This window comes from Exophiala spinifera (genome assembly GCF_000836115.1).
Source record: "Exophiala spinifera strain CBS 89968 unplaced genomic scaffold supercont1.5, whole genome shotgun sequence".
Classification (NCBI taxonomy): Eukaryota; Fungi; Ascomycota; class Eurotiomycetes; order Chaetothyriales; family Herpotrichiellaceae; genus Exophiala; species Exophiala spinifera.
This window is the reverse complement of record NW_015622517.1, coordinates 473,355-493,521: the sequence shown is the minus strand read 5'-3', so window position 1 is coordinate 493,521 and position 20,167 is coordinate 473,355. Positions and strand designations below refer to the sequence as shown.

General features: G+C 52.1%; 6 protein-coding genes across 6 annotated transcripts; 1 reads left to right on the top strand and 5 right to left on the bottom strand.

The window, feature by feature from the left end:
- Window positions 1–345: 345 nt before the first annotated feature.
- PV08_06760 (V-type proton ATPase subunit B) lies at window positions 346–2,119 on the top strand (the record flags this gene model as incomplete). Its single annotated transcript, XM_016381093.1, has 5 exons — window positions 346–441; window positions 504–588; window positions 650–705; window positions 758–919; window positions 989–2,119. 5 exons carry the CDS (start codon window positions 346–348, stop codon window positions 2,117–2,119), a joined length of 1,530 nt encoding a protein of 509 aa, XP_016234195.1.
- Window positions 2,120–3,134: 1,015 nt separating this feature from the next.
- PV08_06759 (uncharacterized protein) lies at window positions 3,135–5,732 on the bottom strand (the record flags this gene model as incomplete). The annotated part of the gene is made up of 3 exons (XM_016381092.1): window positions 3,135–3,909; window positions 4,149–5,207; window positions 5,332–5,732. The coding sequence occupies 3 exons, from the start codon at window positions 5,730–5,732 to the stop codon at window positions 3,135–3,137; spliced, it is 2,235 nt and encodes a 744-aa protein (XP_016234194.1).
- A 621-nt stretch (window positions 5,733–6,353) lies between these two features.
- PV08_06758 (uncharacterized protein) lies at window positions 6,354–8,238 on the bottom strand (the record flags this gene model as incomplete). Its single annotated transcript, XM_016381091.1, has 2 exons — window positions 6,354–7,863; window positions 7,958–8,238. 2 exons carry the CDS (start codon window positions 8,236–8,238, stop codon window positions 6,354–6,356), a joined length of 1,791 nt encoding a protein of 596 aa, XP_016234193.1.
- A 1,133-nt stretch (window positions 8,239–9,371) lies between these two features.
- On the bottom strand, window positions 9,372–10,938 carry PV08_06757 (uncharacterized protein; the record flags this gene model as incomplete). Its single annotated transcript, XM_016381090.1, has 4 exons — window positions 9,372–9,795; window positions 9,863–10,374; window positions 10,425–10,626; window positions 10,682–10,938. 4 exons carry the CDS (start codon window positions 10,936–10,938, stop codon window positions 9,372–9,374), a joined length of 1,395 nt encoding a protein of 464 aa, XP_016234192.1.
- Window positions 10,939–14,497: 3,559 nt separating this feature from the next.
- On the bottom strand, window positions 14,498–15,172 carry PV08_06756 (uncharacterized protein; the record flags this gene model as incomplete). The annotated part of the gene is made up of 1 exon (XM_016381089.1): window positions 14,498–15,172. The coding sequence occupies one exon, from the start codon at window positions 15,170–15,172 to the stop codon at window positions 14,498–14,500; it is 675 nt and encodes a 224-aa protein (XP_016234191.1).
- Window positions 15,173–16,719: 1,547 nt separating this feature from the next.
- On the bottom strand, window positions 16,720–20,071 carry PV08_06755 (uncharacterized protein; the record flags this gene model as incomplete). The annotated part of the gene is made up of 3 exons (XM_016381088.1): window positions 16,720–17,511; window positions 17,593–17,822; window positions 17,875–20,071. 3 exons carry the CDS (start codon window positions 20,069–20,071, stop codon window positions 16,720–16,722), a joined length of 3,219 nt encoding a protein of 1,072 aa, XP_016234190.1.
- Window positions 20,072–20,167: the final 96 nt, after the last annotated feature.

Below are 20,167 nucleotides of genomic sequence, written 5' to 3'. Positions count from 1 at the left end.
GAGAAGCTCTATCTCGGTCACGTGAAACGATAGTGCCGGGTGGTTGGCGCAGCTGCTCTTTCTTCTTTATCTCGTCATTGGCAGCTGGCAATATCGAGTTGCAGGGAGCAGCTGCAGCTTCTCTTCTTCTAGACCAGCAGATTCCTGCAACCCACGATCTTTTTGGCGCCGGCTCAACTCGTCCAGCAGATCCTCCCCAAGCTCCCCATCTGCCCAGCCTGCATCATCGCTGTCTAGCCGATTCGACGCTTTCCTTTTTCCTGCTTGTGCATAGCTGTCCGAGACTCAGCGCCGCAATCCCTTCCGCCTTTCCAACCCTCAACCACCCTCCACCAGGCCGCCGTCATGGCTCAGTCAGATCACCGTATGGCGAGTGTGAAGCCGAGGTTGACATACAACACAATCAGTGGTGTCAATGGACCTCTGGTCATTCTTGACAATGTACGTCTTTGCACCACGACGAGCTTATTGACCGTGCTGTCAACTGACGAGCACCAACCTAGGTCAAATTCCCCAGATACAACGAGATTGTCAGTCTGACACTGCCTGATGGCTCTTCGAGGTCTGGCCAAGTTCTGGAAGCAAGAGGTGTGTAGAGACAAATGTGCAGGCACCGTTACGGACACAAAGATTGACATTTGGGGAATAGGAAACAGAGCCGTGGTGCAGGTGTTTGAAGGAACACCTGGTATCGACGTGAAGAAGGTACACCACTATCGTACAGACACATTCATGCCCTGTACTTACACATCTGCAGACAAAAGTCGAGTTCACAGGCCACAGCTTGAAGATCGGTGTCTCAGAAGACATGCTTGGTCGAATCTTTGATGGTTCTGGAAGAGCTATAGACAAGGGTCCTAAAGTGCTGGCTGAGGATTATCTCGATATCAACGGCAGTCCTATCAATCCATATACACGGGTATGTTCGGTCACATAGCTGCAGGTGCTGTTGATTACGTTACTTCTGAGTGTACTGACCCGCTTGAAGGTTTACCCAGAAGAGATGATCTCGACTGGTATCTCGGCCATTGATACGATGAACTCGGTCGCTCGAGGACAAAAGATTCCCATCTTCTCTGCAGCCGGTCTGCCTCACAATGAAATCGCAGCTCAGATTTGTCGGCAAGCTGGCCTGGTGCACCAACCCAACAAGGGCGTCCACGATGGCCACGAAGAGAATTTCTCTATTGTCTTCGCCGCTATGGGTGTCAACATGGAAACTGCACGATTCTTCACTCGAGACTTTGAGGAGAACGGTTCAATGGAGCGAGTCACCCTGTTCTTGAACTTGGCCAACGATCCTACCATTGAACGTATCATCACACCTCGACTTGCTCTTACAACAGCAGAATACTATGCCTATCAGCTCGAGAAGCACGTGTTGGTTATTCTCACGGATCTTTCGGCGTACTGCGACGCTCTTCGAGAAGTATCCGCTGCACGAGAAGAAGTTCCTGGTCGACGTGGTTACCCAGGTTACATGTACACTGATCTGTCCACCATCTACGAGCGAGCCGGTCGTGTCGAAGGTCGAAATGGATCTATCACGCAAATCCCCATTCTGACCATGCCTAACGACGATATCACCCATCCTATTCCCGACTTGACTGGGTATATCACGGAAGGACAGATCTTCGTCGATCGACAGCTGTATAACAAGGGTATCTACCCTCCGATCAATGTCTTGCCGTCGTTGTCTCGACTGATGAAGTCCGCCATTGGTGAGGGATTGACCAGAAAAGACCACGGCGATGTGTCGAACCAACTGTACGCCAAATATGCCATTGGTCGAGATGCTGCTGCCATGAAGGCTGTCGTCGGTGAAGAAGCCCTGAGTGCCGAAGATAAACTTTCTCTAGAGTTTCTGGAAAAGTTTGAAAGACAGTTTATTGCGCAAAGCCCTTACGACAAGCGCTCAATCTTTGACAGTCTGGAGATTGGCTGGAATCTGCTGCGTATCTTCCCCAAGGAACTGCTCAATCGTGTCAACCCAAAGATTCTGGACGAATTCTACTCAAGAAAGAGCCACGGCAAAGAGAGAAGAGGCAACAAGGACACCAGGGATAATGAGGATGGGGGAAAACAAGTTAATGGCGAGACAAACCTATTGGATGATTAGAGTAATTACTTTTGCGGTAGAGAGTCTGTCATGTTAACGGAGAGGTTGGGAAGCGGTCACCACTGCCCACTAGGGAGCGTGCATGACCTATTTGTCCATGCTTGTGTGTTCGTGTTCGAATTCGATACAAACGTGTCTACCTAGGTACTTATACGTAATCAGTAGGACCTCGAATTGTAGGCACTTTGAATTTCATGGCTTGCCAACATGAAGTTATGTCCCTCCTCATGCAACTCTCTTTTGATTTGGAGTCAAACGTAACAAGGTCAATGGTGAAGATATATACTCCGTATATATATACATGAATAGGTATAGAAAAAAGCCTTGTGGCCTCTTTTCGAGTCTGGGCTGGCTTTGGTTCTCCTTTCCGGGTGTCAATTCACAAGCACTTGTACAGAGTAGTACCTTTTTTTTTACAATCCGATTTGACACCGCACCAACTACCTAGTTACAGTGGGTGTGTTCTATCGTACCACTCCGTACGTCAACGCCCACTACCGTTGCAAGCCGTGTTTCGCTTATCCTAGCTAGATGTATGCGGTGTGATTGTGCCCTGGGATTATGTATGCCGATATCACGCCGACGTTTGTACATAATCGTACGGTAACCCCGTGTCCGTTATCGATCGAGTTAAAAATGTCAATTCGGTTTGTTTTTTGGAAGGGGGGGGGGAGGAAAAACAAAAAGAAAAAGTGTCGAACAAGGCGCCTCGCTATGCCGGTCGATATGCTGTGCTGTTGCTGAGAAGAATAAAAAGAAGAACTGCCCCCGATTAGATGCCCACCGTGTGTATACGTATACACGTCTCTCCCTTGGGACGGGTGACGACCCACCGGAACAGAAAGAGGGGGGGAGAGAGAGAGAGAGAGAATGTCGGATGGTCGACTCGACTCGACTCGACTCTCCTCGCACTCACGCACCGAGGTCGGCGGTGTAAAGTTCATCGTCGATGTTGTCGCTGTTGCTGCTATTTATTGCCGCGCTGCTGATGTTGGTTGTCGTTGGCGTCCCCGCTTTAACGTTGATCACCATCTCGTTGCACCACCACCGCCGCCGCCGCCGCCGCCGCCGCCTCACTTGTCTCGGGCTCTCTTCCTTCCTGGACGGTCGACAGAGCTGCCCGGTTCAATCCCTGTCGACTTGTTCGGGCCATGAGACCGTGTCGAGCGCCAGCATCACCCACACTACCACCAACACCAACACCGCCTCCTGTCGCCATCGGTAGACTGTCGTTGTCAACCTCATCGTACCCTCCCACAGTACTACCACCACCACCGCCACCACCTCCCATTCCAAAACCGGCAGCTATACCTGACCCTGTGGCAACTCCCCTGCCTGACGCCGGGCTAGTACCGTAGTTGATCATGTTGCTACCACCACCACCACCACCACCACCGTCGTCACGAACAAAGAGGGCAGAACTGAGCATCTGATCCGAGGTCATGGGTCGACTATTGTTAGATCGCATGCTCCGATTCTGTACAGTGCCACCACCGCCGCCGACGCCGCCGATCAGTGGCCTTCGTTCATCGTTGGCGTTCATGGCGGCAATGGCTCGTTCGCGCTGTATCGCCCTTCCCTTGATGTCGACGTACATGACCAAGGCGACGCCGAGGACGAGTCCGGCGGTCGCGAGGCCGAGGTTGATGGGTTCCGGGTCGTCGTCGAAGGCGTCGTGCACGAGGGCCTGGAGACCGGACTGGGTGAAGGTGAACAGACCTGACAGACATATGATGGCGCCGTAGACGGTTCCAAAGGTCGCGTAACCAAAGACTTTGGCTGCGTAGTCTCTGTAAATGCCAACAACGAAGAAGACGCACGCACGAGTTAGCAGATAATTCTGGGTACAACAAAGTACTGGCGTTATGACCCCCTTGAGAACCAAACCATCTTCTTCCAATCTTGCGGTTCAAAGATGAGACAGGATCGGGGGGGGGGGGGGGGGGTTCAGGAACAGGACCGGGTGAAGAAGAGAGAGATGGGGCAAAAAAGGCGTTTGGGTAATAGATAGATGACGGGCATCACTTACGACATTGCAGAGTAATAAAGTGGTCGGAACAGACAGAACAGCGTGACGTTGGCGTACGCCGCCCACACCGTCGGCACGGCACCGAGGGCGCCAATGACGGTGCTCAACAGAACCAACAGATTGAGCACGGCGACCGTACTCGTCTGGTCCAGGAGCACGCCGATAAAGGGCACGGTGGCCAAGCCGCCGATGGGCAACGCGAGATCAAAAAACTCAATCACCTTGATGGCGAGCTCCTCCGAGTTCAGCATGTAGACGTACTGCGAGTAGATGGTGGCGATGAAGAAGTTGAACCTGGCCATCTGCAGCACGGTGAAGAGCGTGATGAGGACGAACCACGGCGTGCGGAGCTGTTTGGACGCGGGCACGCCGTGCAGGACCCCCCACACGCCGCTGTTGGCGCGGATCTGGTCTTCCTTCTGCTCGTGCCTGTCCTGCTGCGTCGGCGTGCCCAGGAGAGAGGTGATGGACGTGATGGACTGCCTCCGCCGCATGGCGCGTTCGGACCGCACGCGCATCACGTCCATGGCCGTGTCGAGTTCGTCGTCCGAGTCGTGCACGTCTCGAGTGGCGTCGTGGGCCTTTTCGAGGGTCGTCGCCAGCTCGCCGCGTGTCTCGTAGCTGTGCGTCGGCATCACGGTGAGCTGCGTGACGAGGATGAAGACCGGCACGGCCAGGTACGCGCAGAAGATCTGGCGGGGCCCAAAAGCGCCGCGGGTCCGCTGGTAGATGAGGCGGAAAATCAAAAACACCGACGCAGACGCGTCAAACGCGCCCGTGACGAGGGCGAGAATGAGACCCTGGAAGCGTGGGAACGCGTTGGCCAGGTGGAACGACGGCACGAACGTGAACGTCCCGCCGAGGGATAGCAGAAAACTCCCCGCCGGGTACGGGTCGAAGGGCATCTCTTTCGCAAACGCCATGAGGATCGTGCCCAACAGCAAAACGACCGAGCTCGCTATGCCGCAGACCTTTGGACCGTATCGATCCAGAATGCTGCCGACCAGCAGAGCCGATATGTTTGCAGTGACGGATGCAATGATGAACGTCAAATTGAGTCTGGACGACAAGGGGAAGAAAACAAAATGTTAGCACTGCCATCTCACTTACTCCGTGAGGGATCGAGAGCAAAGGGGGCCGAAGAAAAAAAAGAAAGAACAGAAGGAAAGAGAAAAGAACTCACTTCTGATCCTGCATGTAACACAGCCGCACGTCGTTTCTGAGTTCTTCATCGGTACAGTATTCTCGGTAGACGTCTTCCTCGACCAAGATTGTCTTGAGGGCGTCAAAGCCAAAGACGATCCCCGAAGCGAGCACACACGATGTGACGCCGACTAGAATTTGAGCGAAACGTTTGGCAGGCGAGACTTCGTACGCATGTTGATTTTCGAGCTTGTCGTGTCCTCCTCCTGAACCTCCTCCTCCACCGCCGCCGTCGTCATTGTTTCCAGTCAGCGCTGCAGGAGGAATAGGATCGTAACTGATCTGCAAGCTCGGTTGTCGCGAGAGTCTCAAGCTTCCGATGTCGTCGGCGAATTCTTGGTCGACCCCTTCAAAGGCTGAGACATGTTGTGCCAAGGACATTTAGGAGCTGGTCACAAATGTCTGTGATATTGACCACTGGATCTGCCGTAGCTGACAGCAGCACCGGGCCACGGCGTCCCGTCCAATCGACCACTCGTACTCGTCGTGTTTGGCTGGTGATTACCTATTATTTCGTTCACCGATATAACTTGAGAAGACGTTTCTTACTCGTAGAGTTCCTCGTGGTTTGTGGCTCACAACAAGGTTTGAAGTTTTTGGTTGGTGCTCAACTTTAGGGCCGGATAGAGACTCCGGGGTAAACAAGTGGAGTACAGGTCTTCTCTGTTTCGCAGTATTTGTACTGGCTGTAGATAGAACGACAAGAAGGGGAGCTGTTCATCAAAACTTTTGACAAGGAGAATGCCAACTTACCTAAAGTATGTGTGTATGTATGCAGGGCCGAGAGGTCCATAGTCAGGTACTGCAGATCGATCCATCACGTGGAATTTCGAGATTTCTAGAATCGTCGCATTTACTCGGTATTCGTAACATGGAACGGAACAAGGTTGACCCGGGTCACTACATTACCAGCCATGGGTATCCCTACCTACACCTCCATCATTATTCTTCCAACTCAACTCATCTGATGAGCTAGATCGCAGCAAGGTTTAGGAAAATGTGTCAGCCACATGTAACCACCATCTTCTTCACCAACTCATCCATCTTATTCTTGACGTGCTGGGTCGCCGCATCACTTTCACCCCTCAGCAAGCAACTCGCCTCCATAGCCTGTCCCAACCAGTACGTGGCGCCACCGTTGTCTCCCAACTGCTCACTGAGCTGCGCCATGTCCTCCATTGCATAGGCCGCCCGACTGTCCGGAAAACTCGGGCCTTGGATCATCTTGTAATTCTGAATCACCTTGTCACAAATGTCCTTGGCCACCGCATATTCCTTCATGTCAATGTATACGTGCACAAGCTCCGTCATGGCAATGCACAGTTCCGTCATGCTGATGCTCGTGGGCTTCTTCGCCTGGATCGCAAGCCCGACCTGCGACACCAAAGCTTGCTCCGTCGTTCTGACCAGCTCCTCGCTCTGCTGCTTCGCCTCTACAAGGCGCTGGTCACGGCGCAGCAGACTGATCAGCGACCTCTGAACAGTGAAGGTTCCAGTATGGTCGCCTCCGAGATGTTGGCGTAGCAGATTCAGCGTGACCAACATTGCAGTTTCGGACGTGAAGCCAAATTCATCCTCCTGCGCTATCTCGCGGAACAAGATGGCCAGGGGGTGAAGCGGGGTCAACTTGATCGAAGCCATGTTTGACAGATGCCGGAGCAATGTGCTGCGAGCCAATGGGCATATGCGAGTGTTGACCGGGGAGAGGACTGCAAAAACACTATTCAAGAACAAGATTGGTGAATTGCTGAGCACGTCTCCAACAAGTCCACATGCCTCGTTGAACAGCGGCCATGCCAGTGTCGGCGTTTTCATCTTCAGAAAATAAATGGCCGACTTGACATTCGACCAGAACAAGTTCGACGCGGCAGTCACATTGTAGATATCCGTCGCTTCAGACCGTATGGACTCCAGGTGAGCCAGGTAATATGTTTGGGTTTGGTTAAGGATGAGTTCGACATTTATCGGGCCCTTTGCTGGAAAGATAGGTGGATCCGGGCTCGGTACTTGATCCTCTTGGGTAGCTTGGCCACCGGTGATGTACGGCACGACCTCATTGTCGCTCAACCCGGATGCTGAGGGGGTTAGGATGGTTGCACTGGTATCTCCTGACTCTGGAGTGAGCAAGACAAAGCCACTTGAGGAGCTCCCGGATCGTGGAGTCCTACGTGTCATGTTGACCCCGAGCGACCTCGGCACACGAACCATTTCGTCTCGATCCGTGCTGCCTCTGTTTGAGTCCGTCGAGTCTTCAGACGATGCCTCGGATCCTTTTCCTTTCTTGACCTTGGAGACCTCAAGCGTCGTTGACCCCCTGCGTTTCCGAGCCGTGGTTCTGCAATGCCTCAACACACGGTTAACCTTGACAGGTTTGTTCCTGAAATTGATGGTGTCGATTGGTCGGTTTTCAACATGTGCTTGGGCGATGCGACCGGCAAGTTCCTCCTTCTCCTCGGCACGGTAGTTCTTCCAGATATCCCACCGTTTCAGGCGGGTGTTGTACATCCGCTTTCTATAAAGATCGATCAGCTCGGGGGCACACTCTCTCTTACATATCTTATACCTTATGCTTGACGCAAAGATACTGTAAGCGGGGGTTCACTCACGTGGCTTTGAAGTTATAGTTCGTCTCCATAATTCTCTGCACTTCACGTAGCGGCAACTCCTCGTACAGGCTGGAGATCACATCGCGGTGGACGTTCCAATCTTCAGCCGTCCGAGGAACAAACGCTCCGGCCTTTTGCACATGTGCAGTCCCCACAATGGCATCGACATCGGTTGACAACAATGGTGGACGCTCTTGGTGGTAGGGGTGGTGTGAGTATCGAGCTGAGTGCGACCCATATGCTACCCTATCCGTGTAGGCTGGCATCAAGGCCGAAGTCATCGCCAGTGCCTTTTTGTTCAGAGTTTCCCAGAAGATCTGAGTTCGAGGAGGATCAAGACACCCTCTCGGCCCGGAACAACAGTGATTGGATCCGGCGCAAGGCGGAATGACTTTAGTACACCTGAGCTATGTTTGAGAACAGTGCCGGCGAGGAGTGAACCAGATCAGCCAAAATGTGTTGGGAGCCGGTAGAACGGTCGCTGAAAGGCCAAAGTAGTGTCTCCAGCTGCACGATCCCACACGCACACACAGGACTTCAAAGTGGGCCGGAAGTGGCTTCAGAGAGTTCAAGTGTTTCCGATTCGAGTAGTCGAGCGCTCACTAAAGGTGTGGAAGGGAGAGAGATCAATCGTGGAAGAGAAGGTGATCTCCCATCAGTGCACAATGTCCTTATGTTTTCTCCTTCGGAAGGGCGACGGCGGTGCCGACCGCAGCTTCATCATATTCAGACACGGGATTCTCCATGCGGTCACCGATGGGCTAGTATGCTTAATGATAGGGCAGTGTATGCCGCGGCGACAGACTCTCGGAGTCATGACACACGTGTGTGGTCGCCTCGAGCTTTTGACAAAGCGGGCTGTGCTGGCAACAAAACAACTGAGGACGAACCGAGTGTGAGCGAGTGGCTTAGTTATTTTGTAGGTAGTTTTGGTCAAAATCACCTTGCATGCGGAGGAACACGCCACCGACAATGTCCGGGCACCAGTCGTTTCTGACGGGCATTGATTCACCACTGCAGTCAGAAAGTGCTTTTCGAACGAGACGGGAGTCCTAGACTCTGAGAATGCTATTGGATGGTTGTGTGTGAGGGACTGCAAGGGACGAACGAAAAGGACTCGAAAAAGGCCAATGCCTTTGCCTGGTGTCCAACAACCTTGTCAGCATTAGTTCCTTTGCACTTATTTCTTCCAGCCACAACGCATCCCGGCGAGGGCTGAGGTAGTTACTCATTTCATGGCTTTTTCGCGTCAGTCCATGGGGAACGGGATGTCCCATACTTAGGTACCTCAGGTACTAGGTTACAACGTGATATAAATACACTGCTACTATACACATTATTGTACACATACAAGGGCAAGCGTCAAGAAATGATGGACATCCAGCAGAATCCTCCTCATAGATAAATTTGGGTCTCATCGAGCTGGCAAATAACTGATAATGCTGCTTGCACTATTGGCATCCCCAGACAGCATCCTAGAGTGGTGTCGTACAATCCGATTCTTGCCATCATAACTCACCATAATATCAGCCCGGTCATCATTGGAAGGCAACGGCTGGTGCGCGCTCCTAGTCGACGCCAGTGACTCAGAACGCAGTTGTGCACCTGAAAAAGGGCCACCAACACCACCACCACCACTACCACTACCAGCTCGTCCCCGCGCTCTGCTCACAATATCCTCCAATAGTGCCCGACATGCTGGGAGACTGGTCACGATGTAGATGAGGGTGTTCCAGAATCCCTGCAATGGGAGCACCAGCCCCGAGGCGAATTCGAGCCCAAACTGGGGGTCGTTTGGTTTCGCGAGGGTGTAGACTCGATTGATCGTCGAAGGCACCCTGGTGACACAAAGGTTAGTCTTGCTGGCTCCCAAGGGGGCAACTGGCGATCTTCTATTGTACTCACCAGACAACGATCAAGGCAATGAAAAACAGCATTGCCGTCTTGCAGTAACTCAAGGCGGCTTTGTTAGCATCCACCCCCTTGACGCTTGGTCTGTCCACGACCACACCCGTTCGCCGTTCAGGGAAGCTCTCCTCCACCAAGGGATATCTCGCATGAGTGGGACTTTTGAGTGTAGTCGGGCTTCGGAGGGCATCGTCGAAGTCGCCGTTCCCTGGGGAAGCTATGGCCTTCTTGTGGTCCGGAAAATGTGGTACTTGGCCGTGAATCGGGACTTCATACCTCGTCTGGGACAGGTTGTTCATCGAGTATTCTCGCTGCATAGGGACATCTTTTCGGACTGCTACATCCCTGCTGTCGCTTTGGTTCATAGAGATCAGCTTCTTTCGCCACCGAAAGACAACCATGCCGACTTTGATGTAGATGAAGACGGTGACGAGGATGACGAGCCACACAGGACCATAAAAGGTGGCGATGCGAAGGGCATTCCATTTCTCCGATACCCAACACCACAGCTTGAGCCTTGGTCAGCTTGTTGTATTTTGATGAATGTTAAAACACTCACCACAGCGTCGCCATAAATTTTGCCCTTGTTCTCGGTATCGATGAACAAGAATACCAACGCCGGCACAAACGGGACCCCGTAACAAGCAACAAGGTATCTCCATTCCAATGCCCGTAACTTGGTCGCATCATATCGACGGAAGAAGGAAAGGTAGACGTTGCAAGCCATGGCAAAGGTCCATAACGCATCCGCTGGCATAAACCTGGCCACATCAAGTCAGGAGGTCGTTCCGGATTGCAATCGGCGCTGAGACTCACCATTGGATCAAGAATGCTTGGAACTGGCACAAGGCGGTGTCAACGCCCAACTTGATCCCTGACCTCGAGATGAGCGTGGCAACATTGGAGAACAAATTGCCCCAGCACGCGAAGAAGACAAGTCTGTTGATGGCCTTTCGAAACCTGTCGTCCAACAAGAATGTAAAGATAATGAACATGGCACCGAGCACAGAGAAAACAGACGCCACCTTCTCGGCCGTGTCAAAGGCTCGCAGCTCTGACGAAGAGAACACCATGATGGTAGTTATCTGAAAGGCAGCACGGCGCAGCACAGGTATTCGCCGTAGAGACGCGACATACCAAGGCAAGGCACGAGAAGAGCAGAGCTCACTGATACGATCCAGAGTATCCGTAAATCGGTAGGGCTTTGCGGGGGGGGGGAAGATGATGGTTTTTTTTTCATTCAGGTAGCCTTCAATCGTTCACTGTGCAGTCCCTTGGGACGGCCCATCTGGGGTTGGAAGGGATTTACCCATGACAGGGGCTGCAGCGCAGTTCCCTCTCCAGGACATTCCAGTCACCACCCTGGACAGTTGTTACTGCTAGTGCTCGGACTGGCGGGAAGTCGACGAACTTCATCCCAAGCTGGGAGGCGTTGCTCGAAGGCTGGCGGGCAGGTGGAACATGGGGAAGGACGACATTGAAACTTGACTAGAAGAAGAACGGGGAACGCCATTCGAGACTACTGTATGATTGCAGAAGTGGGCCATGTCCACAGCGTGACATTGTGTCCTCTCGGTGACGAGTCTATGACTAGCCAGGCAGATTGCCTCGTCCCAGGGTGTTCGGCCGCGGCTCGAGTCTGATACTGGTCATTGATCACATGTACCAGCACTAAGCATATGGAGTAGGATATCGTGAAAGTAGAACGTCCGAGGTTTAGCAGTGATTGTTCCAACCAGAACGAATCGGTGCCCGCAAATTTAAGTGCGAAAGACGAGGACTGTTGGTCGCATGTGCAGCGTCAGTCACACAATATTCCAGCGTCGATCTCTGGCCCCTTTGAAGCGCCTGGGAAAATGAATGTCAGCCTTCTTTGTGCATCCTATCTAGCGTAGCCAGGAAACGGGGACTGCTGGTGGCAAGACGGTGTCATCCGCGACATTCTGAAGGAGAGGTATGCGCTCAGATTGTACAGTAGCATTTGCTCGTGTCAATGCGGAACGAATCTGACTGCAGCACTGGACAAATGGCCAAGTCAAACTGCAACGGCCGCAGATCCCTCTTCTCCTGGCTTGAATATCATGATGACAATCTTTCATGACTGGGACAGTGGACAGACAGAAAAATTCTCTCTTCTTCTCGCGGCATGGCGGAATGGCGGCCGCTAAGTTACGACGGCCAATGGGACAGTGCACTTGTGAAGAAACCGTTCCTGAGGCTATGAATTTGTACAATAGCCTAGAGGCTAGAAAGGAGGACTGCAAGGTTTGGGTGCCTGGCTAGTTAGGGCTCGATCCTCCGGGGAAGAGGGGAAATGATCAGCAAGTACAATACAAGCTACTGCAGAGATATTTATCGGGCAGCCAAAAGCAAACAAACCATGGTGCCATGCGAAAGAACTTTCTGCGAAGTAGCTTGAGACTGAGCGATGTCTAATACACTGAGAAAAAGAGGTCGAGCTTTGGCCCCCGATTCTGTGTCTCGCAAGGAAGGAGAGGCACACTTTGTCGGTTACTGTATCTCGTGCATGAAGTCAAGGCATTCTCGAAGTTCGATTCGAGCCGCGGTTGCAGTAGCAAGAAACTTCTAGGCCGGTCTTCTGACGGGAAGCTCCTCCGAGAGGCTAACTATAGTGGTGTGATCCAAGCCACCAAGCTTTTGGGGAGGGTGATTTGAAATTCTAGCGTGTCCGATCCTCAGCTTGTAACTCTCTGAAGCCGAAAGGACGTAGTCCAAGGTCGAGCTTAGTCCTCAGGTGGATATCCCGATATGGTGTGTGCATAACTCGGATGGAAGTGTTCACTTTGAGGCCCTACTCAGACTGAACAACTCGGACGTGATTGATCGTTCATAAACGTGAGAGTCCCGACATTCCGTAGAATTCTGACCCGGATGAGGAGACCGACGGCGATACTCAGAGAATTGTCATTGTCCAGATCTTCAACAGGGAAGGCGGCGACGTTACTCGGGCGAGCCGGCTTTCACGTACCTCTTTCTGGGCGACACAGAGTTTTCATCACGGTGGCTTCATAAGTGCATTCACGCTTGGGAGGGTGAGGAAGTACGAATACCTAGTGTCTGGCGCGCCTTAGCGAGCTGACGGCCACTAGGCAGGGACGCAGCTCGCCATACTTCGTATCGGGGTATGGTGAAACTCGAGGCATGGTGCGCCTCTAGGCGAGTTGACCTGAGTTCGAGCATTTTTTCCCCTGGTGTATGAACTTTGTCTGCAGGCCCGGGACAAAGTACAGTACGTACTGTAGAAGTAACAACACCTCCCTTTGGTGTCATCGGTAAGGGAATTTGGACCGAGGCAGTGCCTTTCGAACCTCATAAAATGGATTTGCAGAGTCAATGCGCCTCAGAAGGGATCATTGAAGCCTTGAAACGACATATTCTTCGTCTTGGGATGCCCAATGAGTCGATGACGACGCAGTTCCGGCGACTCTCAAATGAAACGTCTTGATAGACCCTCCAGGTGGATGATCTAGCTGGGGAAATGGCCCGTGATGATGAATCCTCTGTAGAAGGTGTCGGCCGAATGCCCAGAAATGGTACGAGCATACAGAAAGACTCGTGCATGAAATGGAGAACTGTACAAGTGAGAACGGGATGATGCCTGCAGGACACCCTGGCAGGATGTCTTGGGTTTTTCAATTCATGTCATGGATGTGCCAGGGTCGATCCCGCTGGGTCTTCCCGACATGGTGGGTAGTAGAGCAAAGTACTCCGCAGACTTGAAGTTGCCAGACCGTCGCATGAAGGGAGAAGCTTTCCGTTCATGTACTGTATGTATGCTTCTATCCATACTAGTTCGTGCATCGACCAAGGATTTCTCTCGTCTGCTCCTCTGGCCGTTTCAGCATTGCACCCACATTCTTCTTCAGGACCTGTGGATTCCCTATTACTCGTTCTGTGCACGAGGTAAGACCTGATCGGCAAGGATGGACAGGAACTGGAATCCTCATCTTGTCCTGTTTCAGTCGAGATCGTCGTTTGTTGATAAGTCTCCTTGTAGGTTGTAGTGTCCATACAACGGTACGGAGTAAGGCTCACAGCACAGGCCCCAGTTCTCCTCGGTCCTCTACCTTGCGACACCCAGCCTCACCAGTCTAGGTCGTCGGCAAGGTGAATCAGAGCCACTGACCTGTCCGAGCCGGCGAATATACCCGTACGAGGTGCACCGTACGTGGATGAAGATGTGGTCCGGTGTGTCTCCGTTTGTCAATCTCCGGCGATGGTTATACGAGAACAGACAAGAGTAGAAGAGGGTGAGCATGGCCGTGCCAAGTAAAGAAACGGACAGAGATATATGCCCAATTGCGATCAAATTGATATCCTGTAAACACCATCGCTCGTATTGTACATGCGCAAGCTGAGCACCACCTGCAGGGGCTCGCCGGTATGCACATAGTACCTAAGATCCAATCTGCTCATAATGACCGTTATCATCAATCGTAACCAGCCTCCATACCGGTGCCTCTCGATAACCTTGACAATCATGTCATCGAGCACGACGTTCACGCCATGTGTGCTGTGCTCCAAAAATTGGCGTTGATACACGGCCCTTTTTTTGTGTCAAAGTTCGTTCCCACATTGACCTCTTTTTCATTCGTAGGTGTGGTTCGGCCCTCATCCCCTCGTCACTGGATCTTTAGGATGATACTTTGGCATCTTTTCGTATGCATTGGGACTCGGTCTTCTTTTGTCTTTACCCTTGCCCTGACCATGTCCGTGTCCGTGTCCGTGTCCGTGTCCGTGTCCGTGTCCGTGTCCGTGTCCGTGTCCGTGCCCATGGTCAGCACACTCATCACCGTCACGATGATTATGTCCGTTGGTCTTGTCGTATTTCCGTCCGCGTCTGTTCCCGCTCATCCTGGCACCTCCGTCGTCACTATCGCTGCCACCGCTTGAACTATTACTGTCGCTGCTGTCGTCCTCGCTCGAGCTTTCTCCAAACTCTCGTGGCCGATGATATATACAGCAAACCTTACTGCTCTTCCTTCCGAGCCCTTCATTGTCCACGACGTCTTCAGCCCAGGTGATTCTTCTCCTCGTGCCCGGTCTCGCACTCGAGTCGTGTGCCCCGCGTAATCTCAGCACCAGTGGTTCCGGCGAGACCGATCTTGACGACGCGCTGTCTGGGGGAGTGATGGTTTGCGTGGCGCTCCCTACGGTCGCGTGACGTGCGGTGGTGGTCGTGCCCGGACTCATGGTCGCTCGAGGTGGGAGATGGGAATGTCTTGTTGAGGAGGCGGCGGTGGTGGTGGTGGTTGCGGGCCGTGGCGAGATATTGCGATTTGACATGGCGGACTGGTATTGCGGATGTAGATGCAGATGTAGATGTGATTATGCAGTTTCTTTCTGTTGAATCCTTCCGATCGACAATGGCCGCTTGTCCAGCAATGAGTTCGACCACTGGGAGCGCAGCGGGAGAAGAGGCAAGAATGAGTGAATGAGGGAAGCCTTGGTGCTCTCGGGTGTGTAGTTGTGTAGTTGACGTGGCGGCCTCGAGTTCAACTGCAGCTTCGGAATGATTCGTGATGTCTGAGATCGACGCGGGCCTTGATTAATGTTGTGATAGTCTATCGTGATCACCGCGCAGGAAAAGGAAAGGGAAAGGGAAATTCGCGCAATATACGGATGAGGGGAGGACGACAAGTAAATAACTTATTAGTGAAAGCGGTGCGGGATGATGGCTGCGTGCAGTTTGTCAGATGGTGCATGCGACGCCACCGGGAACACATCAGACAGTCAATCAAGTGACCTTGAGGAGCGGGTCAGGGGCCTCAGGAGCGGCAGGGGAGCTTCCTCCCCCCAGAGTTCTCCCGCTTGAAGCCTAAACCTCATCGAACCACGCCAAATGTCCCGAGGCACTGGGCACTAGTTAGACTACCTACTTAGAGCCAGGCCTCCTTGAAGCCCGTAAGCAGCGTCTCCCTGGGCTTTATGGGCACCGATACACGCAGCGAGACTGCCCAGCCTCCCTTTGTGAGCCTCTGCACTGCATTCCTTTCCTTGCGTCATCCCCTCCATGCCCTCTACACACCCTCTACACACCCTCAAAACAAGGCGTGATGTCAAACAGTCACCCATCTGGCTTCATGCATATTCGACGGCGCGGCTCGAGGCCCGTTCATTGGTGCTTATCGCCCATTCGCCTACCTCCTCACCACCCTCGCTCTTCTCAGCTGCACCCAGCCTTGTCCACATGAACGTCTGTGCGAGAGGAAGAGGCATCTCTGTGGCCGGGTCGAGAGACCCTCGATGTGACGAAACTTGGAATGGGTTCAGGAATGCTTCCAAACTCCACTGTCATCTTGTCATATAGTTGTTACATCTACGGAGATGCAATTCCAATACCAATTAACTCATATAACAGAGAGCAGAGTAGTAGTAGTAGTGCCCTCCTGGTCTGCACTGTGCTTGATTCATCTAAGACTCTACCAGTCGACTTCTCGCTAGAACTTGTCATGCATGGAGCCGAGCTGAACACTCATGTCAGCTCCCACACCTCCGCTTGCTGCACGAGCACAAAAACATAAGTGCATCGCTCCGAGTCTGTCAAGTGACCATCTAAGAGGTATCCTGCCAAAAGGCCATGCTTTTTGGTATCTCAATATCGCGCAAGGAAAATCTCGTACACATCTGTCAAGTGCATCCCATTGTCGCCTTATCATATCGCGACGCTGCTGGCCCGTCGCCAAGGGCAATCAGCACTTGTAAAACATCCATCCACTTTCGTAGTCTTCTTGGATCTCACTCTCCATGGCGTAGTGTTCAACCGAAGGCTGAACCGTCTGGCTGTCCTCGGCGGCACCTACCGCAAACTCCGTCCGCAGTTCTTCTTCTAGTCAGAGCTCGTCATCCTGATCCAGGTCTGCCGGCTTGATAAGACCGCCGACCTTCATGGCTCGCTCACGCTCCGCCGATGCAAGATCCTTCTTCTCCTGCTCACGTTCCTCCGCGTACAACTCAGCATTGTCGCCGGCAAACTCCTTGAGTGAGATCAAAAAGTCGCGCATGTGCGTCTTGAACTTGTTGGCATCCTCGTTAAGAGTGAACAGTCCATTCACGAAATGCTGGATTTGCACGTCTTGGAGGTTGGAAAACGCATTGTGAAGTAGATTGGCCGTGAATTCGGTGACAAACTGCTTGTTGGATGTCCCGGGCGCTGCCTGGCCATTTTGATACAGTGGTTGCGAGATCTTGTTGGCTTCGACCAGCTGGAACATACGAGCCAGCAGCATGCATTGTGACTTGAAGCCGGCTTTGTGATCCGAGTCTGTGAGAACATAGAAAACGTCTTGTAGAATAGAAATGTAGAACTGCTGGAAGAAAACCCCCGACGTTTGTGGATCGGTCTCTGCCATGTTGTTGATCAATTCGAGACACATCGTCAACCCAGTGTTTTCGACCTCTCGGTTGTCGTGCTTGCTGGCCCACATACAGGAGTCGATGATCAGCTTGAATTGACGTCCATCGAGCTTGAGCAGAGCTGGGAAGCAGAACAAGTTGATAGCTTGCAAAAGCTTGAAGAACTCTACTCGGAACTCAGGATACTCATGGAAATCTTTGTTGATCATCTCGAGTGTACATTCAAAGATTGCGTCCATGATAGGAGAAATCTTGTCTTCCATCAGGTTCTGGAGCACGTTAGTACAAGTCAAAACTCCAACAGGGACATCTCTGACCAGATGTCGAGATCTTCGCGGGGTCCAACGTACATGTAGCTTATGGACGATGGTAGTGGTCACACTGAGCACTTCGGCATCTCGAGCGTCCGGAACGTTGCGCTGGTAGTCGAGCAGAATGGCGTCAAGAAGAGGGGGGACCATTGTGTCATTTACCATCTGGAGATCATCTGCCTTTTGAACATATATATCAACAAGCTTCAGAATCTCCTTTTTGATGGTGCGCAAACCGCGGACTTTGGGAGTCTTGGTCGCCACGTTGCCTGTGTCGTGTTAGTATTAAGTATGTCTGGTATGGAGACCAATTGCACTTACCACCGGAAGCGACGGCGTCTGATATCAAGGAGCTCGATGCCCGGTACATGTTCAACATGTCGTGGTAGATACGTCCAATTTGAGAGTAGAAATAAGTTCCTATCGACGAACATGCAGCCACATTAGTCTTCATGATGTTGCCAATCACCTTGATCGTTTCAGCATCTTGCAAGATCGATGAATCGCGGTTTGCTTGAGCAATGATGCTGTCCCAAGCTTGGTTCGGTAGCGACATTAGGTTGTCGATCAGTCGATCCTGGACACTCTTCTGGCCCTGCGCCGATATCATGTAACCGCAAGCCTCGTAGAACGTGTGTATTTGTTGAGGCGTGAGGTCACATGTGATCTTCTGCATGTTGCGCACAATCTCGTCGATGAACGGTTCCGTCTCGCCAGGTTGCAGCGCCACAAAATGTCGTTTGCATTTGTTTGCGATCTTGATGAAAGTGTCGCAAGCCATGTCCTGGACACCTTCGTGAGTTTCGTGCATGAACTCGAACAGCTTGTTGACGACGGTCTTCAAAAACTTCCAGTGGGCTTTCAAGAAACGAGGATACTGGCCGACGATGTACATGATGTTACTGGCCACGACCGCCTTGTTGTCTTTGCCACGCTTCATCTCCGTAAGACCAAGCAGATCCTTAATCACGGTGACCAAGAACCGCTTCTCGGTTTCTTCGTTCATGGCGCCAGATATTGAGCCGATGGCCCAACATAGTGTGTTGCAGTTATTCCAGGACCACTCGGATCCGTCCACTTGGCGGGCAAGCTTCTCGGACATGATGTTCTCCGTATCCACGACGTCTAGATGCGTCAAGTAGACTAGACATTCGCGTGTCGTCTTGTAGAGTTGAATAGTGTCACTTTCTTTCACGAACTCACGGACAATCTCTCCCTCGTCATTTTCTACAATGAGAACTTCTTCGGGGCGCACCATCTTCTCTACCATGACTTGTCTCAAGCTTGACAGAACCTGCGAATACTTGTGTTTCCGTAATGGGTAGTTTGCGAGAGTGCTGGGATGAGGTGCACCCCCGTTGGCCAGGCCACCAACACCCATATTTACAAGAGGGTTGAGCTCAGTTATGGGCAGTTGTTGCATCTCCTCGTACAGTTCTTGAACCAACTTGTTCCAGTATTCCAAGCAGATCTTGAAGATCTCTCGGTCATCAATCAAACTGATTTTGATCAAATAGAAATGACCCGTCAGTAGATAATCAGGGTTCGGCAGGCGTTCGATGGTCTGCAAGTGAGCCGAGAAGTAGTTGCAGAGAAAAATGGCCAAGTTGAGGATGTATTCTTGTTCGGAAGCTTTTGCTTTTGCGTATGCTTCACGGAAATCAGTATCCAGCGAAATGGTCTTGGAAACTACAGTTAGGGTTTCGGTGAACATTTGGATGAGCTTGTCGTCATACTCATACTGCTGGCCGAGCTGTAGACCGCCGATCTCGGTCAAACATTTGAGAGTGATGTTGCGAAATTGATCAACTTCCAGAAAGCGGGTGACAAGGGTATCGATCAGCTTCGTCTCGAAGATGAACCCCAAGGGGATCCAGTTCAGGAAACGTAGCAGAGTCTCCAGCGTGGCCTTGACCAGCGTGATCGAATTGGCCGTGGTAAGGACTTCATTGCACAGCTGGAAGATGGATGAAAACTCTGCACACATGGTGGTCTTGAGATTCTTCGCCTTGGTAGAAGTCATTTGGTCCTGTGAGAAATCGAAGACCTCCTCGGAAAGTAGTCGCAGAATGGTCATGTTGTTTTCGCAAACCGACAAGCCACTATGGCAGGCGGAGATGATTTCGTTGATGAATGTCGGCCAGTGATGGGGCCATTCTTGCTTGAGAATAGTGACCAGGGTCAAGTCAAGCTTGTTGAGGAAGAGTTTGTTGGCCTTGAGGGACTCTTCAGTTTCTGAGGCCTGCAGGATCTGGTTGACGACGAAATTTCGAATTCCTAGGCACTGGTCTCGGGGCAAAACTTTCCATCGCGTGTTGACAACATCATCCAAGACTTGCAGACCAAGATATTTAGTCGGCATGTACGAAGACTCTTGTAGGATCTTGTCCACCATCAACCAGGCATCGGGGTTGGATTTGAACTCGTTCAGTTTTTGTTGGGCCTGCTTCTGTATCTCACCCTTGCCCTCTTGGAAAGCCTTGACAGTGGCGTCAAGCTCGGCGACTGAGACCGACATGGCTACGAGTCGTTGGAGGAAAGCGCTCAGCGAGCGATGGAAGACGCGGAAGTTGTGCCAGTGAGCGGGCGGCAACGGATAATGGCTGCGAGGCTT